Here is a 12,151-nt window from a genome sequence, read left to right on the forward strand (position 1 = left end):
ATAGTTATTCTCCTCTATACTCGTACCTAACTCTACCTAGTTTCTCTCAATACCCGATATCACTTGATTAAAAAAGACTTGATTAAATAAGTTTACTAGTTTGATCCGTATCTTGCTATCCGTTTGTCCACAATCGATATCCCTTTAAAATAGACTTTGTAAATTATAAAACATCAAAATGGTAGTGTTTTGAGAGGTGTCAAAACTAATCGGATCATGTTGACTTAAAATACGCTTTTGGTCAACTCACATCCCATTCGAAACTTTTTTATGGGTGTTGGAGACAATTGATGGAAACTTTTGGTCCATTAAGCTCTTTAAAATTTTAATCAGAACAAGATTTTTCCTATTAATCGGTTCTATACATAAAACCATAATAAGCATACCAAAGTACACATGTACTTAAATGATACTTCAAATTACTCTTAAAATAACCTAACAAGACAGATGAGTCGGATTGAGTAACAGGTCAAAACGAGCTTGACCAAAACGAATTCGGGTTAAAATGTGCAACTAAAACATTTATTAACCAGTCAGCCTTTGTTCTGGGAAGAAAAATCTCAGACAATATCCTGCTTACTCAAGAGCTGATGCCCAATTATCATCGAAGTTGTGGCCCTCCGCGATGTGCTTTCAAGGTGGATATTCAAAAGGCCTATGATACTGTTGACTGGAATTTCTTGAGGAATGTTCTTTTGGGTTTCGGGTTTCATCAACGGATGGTGGAGTGGATTATGACCTGTGTGTCTACTACCTCTTTCTCGGTTTGTGTTAATGGGGATGTTTTTGGTTACTTTAAAGGGAGACGGGGGTTAACACAGGGGGATCCTTTGTCCCCGTACTTATTTACTCTGGTAATGGAGGTCCTCACGTGTATTTTGCAGCATGCTACTAGGATTGATACATCTTTCAGATTCCACAATAAGTGTGAAAACAGAAGATTATTAATCTTTGTTTCGCGGATGATTTGTTTCTTTTTGCTCGAGGGGATCTCGGATCAGCTAGGTGTATTATGAATTCTCTCTTAAAGTTCACTAAAATGTCAGGTTTGGTTCCTAATGCTCACAAAAGTACTGGTTATTTTTGCAATGTGCCAAACCATATTAAAAGGTCCATTCTTCGAATTATGCCGTTTGAAGAGGGCTCGCTTCCTGTGAGGTATTTGGGGGTTCCATTAATTTCGACTAGACTCCTTTACAAAGACTGCTCGGTTCTTTTAGAAAATTGGAGAATCATATTTTAAATTGGAGAAATAAACTTTTGTCATTTGCTGGGAGATTGCAACTGATTATGTCGGTTCTGTCGTCTATGCATATCTACTGGTCCTCGGTTTTCATTCTTCCGGCTCGTGTTAAGTTGGATCTGGAGGCGAAAATGAGGAATTTCTTGTGGGCTCAAGGGGTGTTTCATAAAGGTAAAGCTAAAGCTTCTTGGAAAAGTATTTGCATCCCTAAGGAGGAGGGAGGTTTAGGCATTAAAAGGATTAGTGATATGAATAAATCTCTGATGGTTTCTCATATTTGGAGTATCTTAACCAAACGTGAATCTCTTTGGGTTTCTTGGGTGCACTCGTATAGGTTAAAAGGTAGTTCGTTTTGGGAATGCAAAAGTCTTTCTAATTGGTGTTGGAGCTGGCGAAAAATGTTACAATTACGGCCTATTATAAGAATGCATATATGGTCGAAAATTGGAGATGGAAGCAATGTGTCGGCTTGGTTTGATTATTGGTGCGAGGGGGGTCCGTTAGCTTCTTTCTTGACGCCGAGAATGATATCCAATACTGGTTTTTCCTTAGAGGCTTCGGTGAAGGTTATTACGGAGAATGGTAGCTGGGTTTGGCCGGTGTCGTGGAGTGATTCATACCCGGTTCTTCATCAGGCCAACATGCCTTCTCTTGATCCTCTTAAGTCCGATTCTTTTGCATGGAAGTTTGACAATGATTTGCATGATTACTCATCTAGCATCGTTTGGCATACTATTCGATACAGGGAGCTGGGTGTAAATTGACCAAAGATAGTATGGTTTTCTCAATGTATCCCGAGACGTGCGTTTCTTATGTGGCTGATTATGTGTCGAAAGCTTTTGACTCAGGATAGAATATTGCAGTGGGACTTTTCTAGAAGAAAGAACATGAACATGATGTGCTGTCTTTTGTGTTATGAAAATTTTGAATCTCACAGTCATCTTTTCTTTGAATGTAAGCTGTCGTCTCATGTTTGGAGCATCGTTCGGGATAAAGCTGGCATGCATAACGTTAAGGATCAATGGTCGGATATAGTTGGTTGGCTTTCTGAGCGAGCTAATTCAAAGTCTACCGGGGATTATGTTAGTAGGCTGATTGTCGCAGCGTCGGCTTATGTTATTTGGCAGGAAAGAAACATGAGGCTTTTCAAGAATCAAACGAGGCCACCAGATACTATTGCTTCATTAATTCTGAATATGGTTCGATACAAGTTGTTGGGAGTGAAGTTCAAGAGCACGGTTAGAGTCAAGAGATTGCTTGACGATTGGGGGATTCATCAAGGTGCGGACGCGGATGGAATTGGCTGAGTTTATTTCGTGTTATTGTGTTTTGTTCTAGATTGTAGTCTAGGCGTTTTGTCAGTCTGGTTTTTGTGGTTTGTTTGGTCTACTTGCATGAGGCATGTCTCATGTTTGAACTAGTGAGGACTCACCTCACTACTTGTTTTTTATGGTTGTGAATATATAAATCACCGGGGTAACCCTTTACCCAAAAAAAGTAAATATACAAAAATTAGTTGAATGACATTCCATGGAAGATTCCATTCAGGAACCCAATTAAAAACTTTAATTTTTGCGGATGCATTAACATCCTTAGGTTCATTTTCTTTATGTTCAATTGACAAAGGTTATTCAGTTTATATAAATATTGCATTAACCTTTTTAGGGCATGTGGCTATAACGTGACCTATTTCTTTCACACATGAAACATGCCATGTTCCTTTCTAGAAAACCAAATACTTATAAAGAGGTATGATTTTAATTTATTAACATATTTCTGTTTCGCGCATTTTGTGTACGCCTATTACAAATTAATGGTCTAATATTACATTATTATAATCTTCTTATGTGTTAGTTAGATGTTGTTTTCATATAGTGCATGGTTAAAGTTATATATGTTTAAACGAAATCATCAAGAATGATTAATAGAAAGTAAGTGGGCCATATAGGTTGTTGAAACCTACATCTTTACTTCCTAGTATATTTGCTCTAGATCGTGAAAGTTGCTCCAGTGAAACATGGTTACTTTTACTTTACACACGAGTTCTGAATAAACATCATGTGATCATAAGGGAGCTAGTGTTTAACCATTTTCTATGTTATCCGACTCATTATATATTGTTAACCTTGAATGACTGAATGTTGAAAATTATTGCATTCAATGTTATTGAATCATCAAATCTTTGTGAGTCACCTTGTGTGTTGAGTCATATTTAAGACAACGTTATTGTGAACTAACTGATTGTACTGAATCTACTATTAAATTATCCTAGCCATGGATAAGAAAATTAGTGTGTTTGGCATAATTTGTGTCTAAGATTTCATTTGTAACATGTGATTATGTCTATATAATCTTAATTAGCACAACACAATTTTTTTAACTCCTGATCAAACCTAAAATTATAAATGATTACTTGTTTCTCATCTTTACAAACACTTAAGCTCCCCCATGTTCTCTGTGTTTCAGTTAAAATTATATTTACTATGTACATACTTGGTTAAACTCATATTCATGTGGACTTTGCGTTTTAGACAAATAAAAAGTACAACACTGGCTACATGTTGATAATGGATGCGATACTCACTTATTCTATTCATCAAAGATGTTTTTTTCATGACTTGATGACTATCATAATGCTCAATATCTTATATTGCTATCTTATAGAATTGAGTATACTAATTACTTGTTGGTATCCCAAAACTATTTTAATTTATATCTTATATAGGGCCAGGATCATTTCAGAACCATAAATATTTACAGAAGTCGCAGAACTCCTAATAAACAATCTTTTTATTTATATATTTTTATGTTTAGGATAATTTTATCATTTATTATGTGTATTTTACGATTACATACATGTTAAGAGTAATTTTTATTATGTTTTATATGTAATTTTATAATTACACATATGTAAACTAGTTTTTTTACATATATATATTTACCCAAGAAAATTGGAATTTTATACTCAAGAAAATTAGAATTATTAAAGATAAAAAAAAAATCAATGGATTAGAAATGGGAAAACCCAAAGACAAAGGAAATACAAATAAAATAGTTCAGGTAAATCATTATGCATGTTTTAGATAACCAAGTTGAGTATCACCTAATATCAATTAAGACAACCTATCTCATTATTAGTCCCAAATGTTTTTTTTGACACATCAAGTCAAGTTAGGATTGGTTTGTCATCTTTATTTGCATTCTTATTTTTTTTACATTCCAATTGCCATGTTATTGTTCCACATGTGAAGCTAAACCCCTACTACGGGTTTGTGAAAACAATAATCAACAATTCATTTTGACATAATGTATTGGTGTAAAAGATAATTCTGGTTTTTTTTTTTTTTTTTATCATTGGATTTCAAACATGACACATGAACAAATTGCACACTTGCAGACACAGTACACACACAGCTCATTCACAAACAAGTCTACGCCCCCCCCCCTATTCTTCTTCCTCACCTCCCTGAACCCTAATCGATCTTGTCTCCAACCTTGTATAACATCATGTGATCGTACGACTTCCCATTTACGTACGTACCAAGCTTTGTTAGCAGGGCCAGGGACTGTTCGATTCAGGCTTTCTTGTACCTTCCTTTCGTTTTTTCTCGTTTGTCAAGATCCTGACCTTGATTGATTAGTAGGACTATTATCGAAAGCGACTATCTTTATAGTTCAGCTAGATCGATACGCCCTATTAACCTTTTAAAGCTCTGCGATTTCGACTACAAGGTTTGTGTCCTATTTCTCTGGTGGCAGTTGTGTGTTATGGTGAAAAAAAAAAAAAGCAAGGTCCTAGGCAGGACCCAATGGAACTTCAAATGCTCAGAAGAAGAAAAGAAGAGGAGCAACAACATTTGAAGCATTGTAAAGATAGTAATAATCAGGATTGGCACACTGTCCTTAGCAAAAAGAATAAAAGGAGAGAGAAGGTGTTTGAGGAAAGGGAAGCTAGAATCAGGTTGGATACGTCCTACTTTGTTTCGAATCTACCGGAGGACTGCAACAAGGGTAGATTATGGAGAGCATTCGAGCACTTCGACAATCTTTCGGACGCGTTTGTTCCTGGGAAAAGAGATGGTCGTGGTAATAAGTTTGGTTTTGTGAGGTTTTCGGGAGTGAGTGACCCTCATAGTTGGCTAGAGAATATTCGTGACGTGAGAATTGACGAGGCAGTGTTGGAAGTATCCATGGCCAAATTCTTCAGGGATGGTACTAAGACTAGCATCGAGAACGACCGCAAGTCTGTCTTCTCAAGATTGGGTCCTCAACATTCCCTTGGCAGTTAACAAGCACCAGCGGCTTCCAAGCCGGTTGGAGGTAAGAACATGGAGGAGATTGTTAGACCCCCCGATAACCCTTGGGGCACTAGAACTAACGTTAGAATTAATTTGCCTCCCGTGGATACTGAAGCAAAGAAATCCTGGGAATTCAAATCCTTGATCGGTGAAGCCAAAGACTTAGCGGTGTTAGAAAACATGGGTGATATTTTGAAGATGAATGCCTCATTGGAGCAGTGGTTCGGTATTTGGGGGGCCTGAAAATTCTGTTAACTTTCCCCACTGTAACTGACGCAGATTAGTTTCTTCGGAATAATCATGATTTTTGGATGCAGTGGTTTTCTAGGATGTGTATTTGGGAAGGAATTGCCTCAGTCAACGATCGGATCGCTTGGATAAAAATCACAAGAGTTCCTATTTGTTTATGGGATCACCATGTCTTTAACCGAGTTGGAGAAAGATGTGGGAGAGTGATAAGCAAATCAACAACAGACGTTAAGGATGGTGTCCTTACGGAAGACAGAATGGCCGTTTTAACCAATTTCGGGAAAAGGATAGATCTATCATTTGATTTAGCTTGGAAAACCAAGTGTTCACAGTCTGGGTGCATGAAATTTGTGAAGATTGGTCTCCCGCTTTCCTGGGCTTAATGAAGGAGAATCCTTTAGCTTCTCCCAAATATGGCGGAACTCCGTCGTCTTACAACCCGTCGGACAGAAGTCCGATGATGCAGAAGGAATACGAGAAGGCAGCAGATGAAAGGGTGGAAGACATTGGGGTCTGCATTTTCTCCCCTGTATGAGATCAGCCGCCCATGCGTGGTTCTCGTCAAATCCCGAGGTCAGATAATTCGGCGGGTCCTACTTTAACTGTCAATGTTAATTCCCAGATGGTTGATGTTTTGTCTCCCCATAACCCTAATGGGTCCCCCTCGGGTGTGGGTCAGCATAATCTTAATTATATTACAACCAGTCCCAACTCAAAGAATAGAGGTAGCCCAAGTGAACTGGCCCACCCCTTCTTAACTCCAGATCTAAATGTGGGCCCGATTCCAGATAATGAAAACGAGATTGACCCGATTGGGTCTGATCCATTCAACCTGGAAGAGATATTTCGTCAAGAAGCGTCTAGGGCTAAGGAAGCAGGGGATAATGATGCTCGTCCGGCGAATGTCAATGGTGAACAGACGGTAGAGGCGGACTTCGATGTCAGCAATGAGAATCCGTTGGATGAGACTTTCCTTAACGAAGTCAGGGAAACAATCAATTTTGGGACTAATCTGGGCATTCAATTAGAAGGCTTCGAGAATCATGTGAAGAAGCTAGTTAAAGGGGATATGGAGATCAGATCGTCCTCATGAAGATTATGTCTCTAAATATCAGAGGGGTATCTGAACCGGGTAAAGCTGCCTGGGTTCGGAGATTAAAAAAGGAGGTGAAATTTTCCTTTCTATCTATTCAAGAATCCCATCTATCCTCTATTTCGTAGTCCTTCTTGGACAGGTTCTGGGATGACTCGGCGATGGATTCGGCTGCTCTTGATGCGATTGGAAGGTCAGGCGGTTTATTTCCTTATAGAATCCGTCGATTTTTAAAGTCGACTTTGTAGTCAAAGGTAGTGTGGTTTTGTTGACGTCTGGTTATTTTCCTAATGTTGAAGATAAAGTGCACATTCTGAATGTGTATGCCCCTAGAGACGCTGCTAGCCGCAGGGTCCTTTACGACGAGAACGTCGATCTTATGTTTAACTACGTAGAGATCTGGGTAGTGGTTGGAGATTTCAATGAAGTTAGATGTGCCGCTGACAGGAAAAATTCAAGTTTCGATGCTTCGGCTGCTGTCGTCTTTAACGATTTCATTTCTAGAGCGGGGTTAAGGGAGTATAATATGATAGCGGGTTATTTTACGTATTTTTCCGATAATGGGACGAAAATGAGCAAACTCAACAGGATCTTAGTTTGTGACTCGTTCATGGCTCGGTGGCAATCGGCTAGCCTGAGGGTTCTTCAAGGAGGTATGTCGGATCACCGTCCGATCTTTCTGGGTTGTACTAATCTAGACTTTGGCTCTATCCCATTTAAAATGTTCAATAGTTGGCTTGGTATTTAAAAGGTGAATGAGATTGTCGCTCGCCAAGTTGATAAGGTGGATGGGAATAGTGTTGTCTAAAGTTTTAAGGCTATAAAAAAGGATATGAAAGAGTGGAGGGAGTCGGCCAGGGCAAAGGAAGGTAAGGAACTCGAATCTTTGTCAATCAAATTGCTGATTTGGAAGCCAAAGCCGAGGTTTCTGACCTCTCGGATGATGAAAAGGAATCATGGGCAGTTCTTCGGTCTAAACTCAAGGAGTTGGAAAACGTCAAATGTCGAGATCTTCAACAGAAAGCCCGTGTAAAATGAATTAAATTTGGAGACGATAACTCCGTCTACTTCCACCATGTGATTAAAATTAAAGCTGCTACGAATAGAATCCAGGGTCTCGAATTTAATGGCACCTGTGTTTGGGAACCTGTGATGTTAAAGGAAGAAGTGAGGAAGTGGTTCAAGAGTCTCTTCGCTGAACCAATGCGACGTCGGCCAAACTTCTTGAACCTCGGGTTACCTTCTCTTTCGTTGGAAGAATCTGAGAATTTAGTGGCTGCTTTCACTACGGATGAGATTAAAAGGGCCATTAAGGGGTGTGATGGGAGCAAGGCGCCAGGCCCCGATGGGTTTTCTTAGAGTTTTTATAAACGGTATTGGAATGTTCTCAAGCCGCTGGTAGAGAAACTTTTCAAGGACTTCCATACCACAGGTACCTTTAGTAATGGATGCAATTCTACGTTCATTACGCTTATTGCAAAATCAGCTGACCCTCAGAACCTCTCACAATTCAGACCCATTTCCCTAGTCAGCTCGATTTATAAGATAGTAACCAAAGTTCTGGCCAATCGTCTTATTCGAGTCATGGACTCGTTAATTTCTCCCTGTCAATCGGCATTCGTGGGTAACAGAAATATTCTAGACAATGTGTTAATTGTAAGTGGGATTGTTTCATGGGCCAAAATATAACAACCCTAACATAAACCGACACCCTTATAATTTTATGACACCTTAGTATACCTTAAAATATCCTAATATGTTTTAAATTGCAGCCCGTATGTGAAAACCAAGCCCGAAATGTGATATAGCATTATAAATAAAATTAAAACAAGTTTATTCAAGTTGAGGCGGGCCGCATAGACCCACCCCAACCATTCACGCGGGTCGTATGAAGGTGTAACTGGATTCCTTTGATTTCTTTAGTTTAGGCGGGCCGCGTAAGAGTTTCCGTTAGTTGACGCGGGCCGCGAGTGTCCCAAATGGTGGCGCAGCCCGGTGATGACACATGTCATCATCGTGGCGGACCTATACGCTGACCCAGCTAAGCTATGCGTTGAATGGATGTTGACGCGGGCCGCGTAAGGCCTTGCCTTATCTCACGCGGGCCGCGAGAAAGTCAAGATCAGACCCTATAAATAGAGGCCATCGGCTTCAGTCGACAATTCGTTCAAAAATCGTTCTTTCTCTCAAATTTTCACATAGTGGGCATTATACCCGAGTCCAATACCCCCCTAAATAGCGAGGTTCTGCTCTGTTGTAAGTATTATAACCCCTGGATACGTATTAGATACTCTGCCCGATTGATCTAGGGTTCCGTAACGGCTGTCGTGGTTCTGCCCGACGTAGTCGTTGGAATGCCGTCTCGGGGAGGGTATTACTAATGTTAAAATGGGTTATTATACTAACACACGTGCATTTGTGTAATTTATAGATTTTCACCAGGAAACCCTAAAGAGTAATCTAAGACAGCAATGTGAGTTGATCCACTTTTTGTAAATCTTTTTGTTAACTGTTTTTACAAAACCTTAAATATCTTTCAATGCGAATGACAGTTATTGAGTATTTGTAAGAATACAATTACAGTCGGTAAATTTGGGGTTTTGTATACAAAATTTGTTACCACCTGGTAAAGGAGTAACATGACCATAAGTCGGAACGACATTACCGTGTGGTGGTAATTGATATAACTTGGAAACAAATGTAATTGCGGATGCGCCCTCAATACTGTTCACTGTGACTTTTTATTTAAACTTGATTAAACTGGGATTCACTCACCAGTATTTCCCATTGACAAACTGTTTTTAAAACGCGTTTCAGGTAACAAAATGTGAAAGCCAAATAGAAGCCAGCTGGACAGCACTGAAGGCTTGGAAAAGTGGCAATAAAGTTACCTAAGAATAAAATAAATGTTTTTATTAAATAACATAGGATTTATTCCTATGAAATGTATGTACTGAAAACTTGGGTTTTACCCATGTGTTTAGTGTTATAAAATATGGTGGTTTACTCTGATTTAATATTTCCTAACTACGGTCCTGATGAAAATTTCCGCTGCCAAATTGAATAAGTAATAACGTGATACCATCGAAACTGGCTCACGGCCGCCCGTTCCCGGGAAATAGGGATCGGGGGTTGTGACAGAAGGTGGTATCAGAGCTATGCCACTGATTCAGCCACAGAAGTATTCTACTGACATCAAAATTCAAAGTGTTAGGAAATAAATTACAGGAATACGTGCATAATTGTGTTTACTTGTTATGTGTTATCTGACTATTTGTTAGTTTACAGTATGAGCGACCAAGGACCATCTGACGTGTATCGTCAATTGTCTGGTTCGCCTAGAAGCGAAGGCACCTCCTCTTCTCAGCCTGCCCTCTCAGGGTATTCTGCTGATACGGAAGAAGGAATCTTTGTGTTTAAGGCTCAGTTTGAAGAGCCATTTCCTCAGAAAAAGAGGGGATTGTTCAGTAGGGGAGCACACGAGCGTAGGAAACGTATGAAAAAGTTGCAGGAACAGCGAGTGTTAGCCGCAGCTAAAAGAGAAACTGGTGCCTATGCCCAGGATATATGCTCAATAGGGGTATAGCTAATATTCACATTTTAGCAACCACTGCAGCTGACCCAAACCTGGAGCAAATGCTAGCACCTCAACCACAACTACCAAATCCTGACCAGCCCATGGAAGTAGAAAATCCTGAAAACCAAATAGAAATGCCTGATTACAACCCGGAGGAGATACCTAGGATACCTGCACCAAATCCCCTAGACCCAAACAACTACGACCCCTGGTGGGACGATGTTAGGGACTATGTGCAACAAAACCCGATACAGGAAAATGTGTCGATGCCCAACTTAGGAGCCTACCCAGGGTTAGATCCTCAAGATCCCTATAACATTAATGATGCATACATTAGAGAGATCTTAGAGAATCCCTACCCATACCAGGCCCCATACCAGGAACCCCTACCCCAGATTCCAAACCCAGTCCTAGAACCTGCACCCCTAATGAGTGTAGAAAATGTGCAAGAACTTAGGACTTTTGGTGAGGAAATTTTAGAAAGCAGTGAGAGAATGCGACAGGTGGGAGAGCGTCTCGTATGGAAATACGACGAGCGCAATATGGATTTTTGGATGAATCCATATCAGTGAACGTGATGGTGGAAACGGTAGTAGTAGTAGTAATAATAATAATAATAATAATAATAATAATAATAATAATAATAAATAATATAATAATATATGTGTGTACGTGTTAAAAAAAACCACTACGGATGCCTACTATTAGTATTATGGCTTTACATTTCAGTCGGTATTGTAATTTTAATTTCAGTACTGGTGTGTAATGATGCATACTATATGAATAGAGTAAAAGTCGCAATGCTCGACGCTTTTGATCAAAAAGTGCGTGTCATGTGATTGGCTATATTCAAATATAATTTGTGATATTAATATTTGGTAAATGTTTAAAATTCAGATGGCCGACGAGGGAAATCAAGATAATCTGAATAACGATAACCAGAGTAACAATAACGTGGTTAATGAGAATCCAAACAATGGAAACCAAATGGATAATAGTGCCGTTCAACACATAGTGGCACAAGGAATTATAGATGCAATGCCATTTATTATTCAAACAGTTCAAGAAGCAAATAATAAAAGTAAGCATAGCAGTAAGCGACCAACTGAACCGGAACACGGCGTGAATAATGGACTCGTACTTCAAGCGCCCATTCCCAAAAGAAGAAGAACCATGTCATATGTTGTTCTTATAAAGAATTATGGTCCTGTAAACCAATAGAATTCTCGGGCAATGAAGGACCCATTGCAGCTTTACGTTGGATAGAGAAGACTGAGGCTGTTCTGAAAATAAGCAAGTGTGCTGAAGAAGATAAAATAATGTTTGCTTCAAATCTGTTTAAAAATGCAGCCTTAGAATGGTGGGACACTATCCTCCAGTCAAGAGGAAGTAATAGAGTATACAACATGGAATGGGAGGAATTTAAAAACATGGTAGAAAGGAAATTCTGCCCTCCCAATGAAAAGGAACAGATAGCAAATAAGTTTCTGAATCTTAGAATGACCGGGGTAGATAGTAAGGGTTACACTACCACATTCTTTGAATATGCTAGGATAGTACCAACCCTTGCATCACCTGAACCAGTATTAATCTCCCGTTATATCTGGGGACTAATTGGAGAAATTAGGCATGTAGTCAAGGCAGCTAGACCCCAAACCATAGAGGAAGCTGTAGAACTAGCTAATACCTTA

At 39.3% G+C, this 12,151-nt stretch overlaps 1 protein-coding gene across 1 annotated transcript; it reads left to right on the plus strand.

The window, feature by feature from the left end:
• Positions 1-2,067: 2,067 nt before the first annotated feature.
• On the plus strand, positions 2,068-2,550 carry LOC110880962. Its single transcript, XM_022129374.1, has one exon. It carries the CDS (start codon positions 2,068-2,070, stop codon positions 2,548-2,550), a length of 483 nt encoding a protein of 160 aa, XP_021985066.1.
• The last annotated feature ends 9,601 nt before the right edge of the window (positions 2,551-12,151 follow it).

Source organism: Helianthus annuus, chromosome 10, assembly GCF_002127325.2.
Source record: "Helianthus annuus cultivar XRQ/B chromosome 10, HanXRQr2.0-SUNRISE, whole genome shotgun sequence".
In the NCBI taxonomy this organism is placed as follows: Eukaryota; Viridiplantae; Streptophyta; class Magnoliopsida; order Asterales; family Asteraceae; genus Helianthus; species Helianthus annuus.

What these genes read in the sequence shown, in the direction of transcription:
- LOC110880962 (XM_022129374.1), top strand. Translation starts at nt 2,068, where the DNA reads ATGTGTCGAAAGCTTTTGACTCAGGATAGAATATTGCAGTGGGACTTT.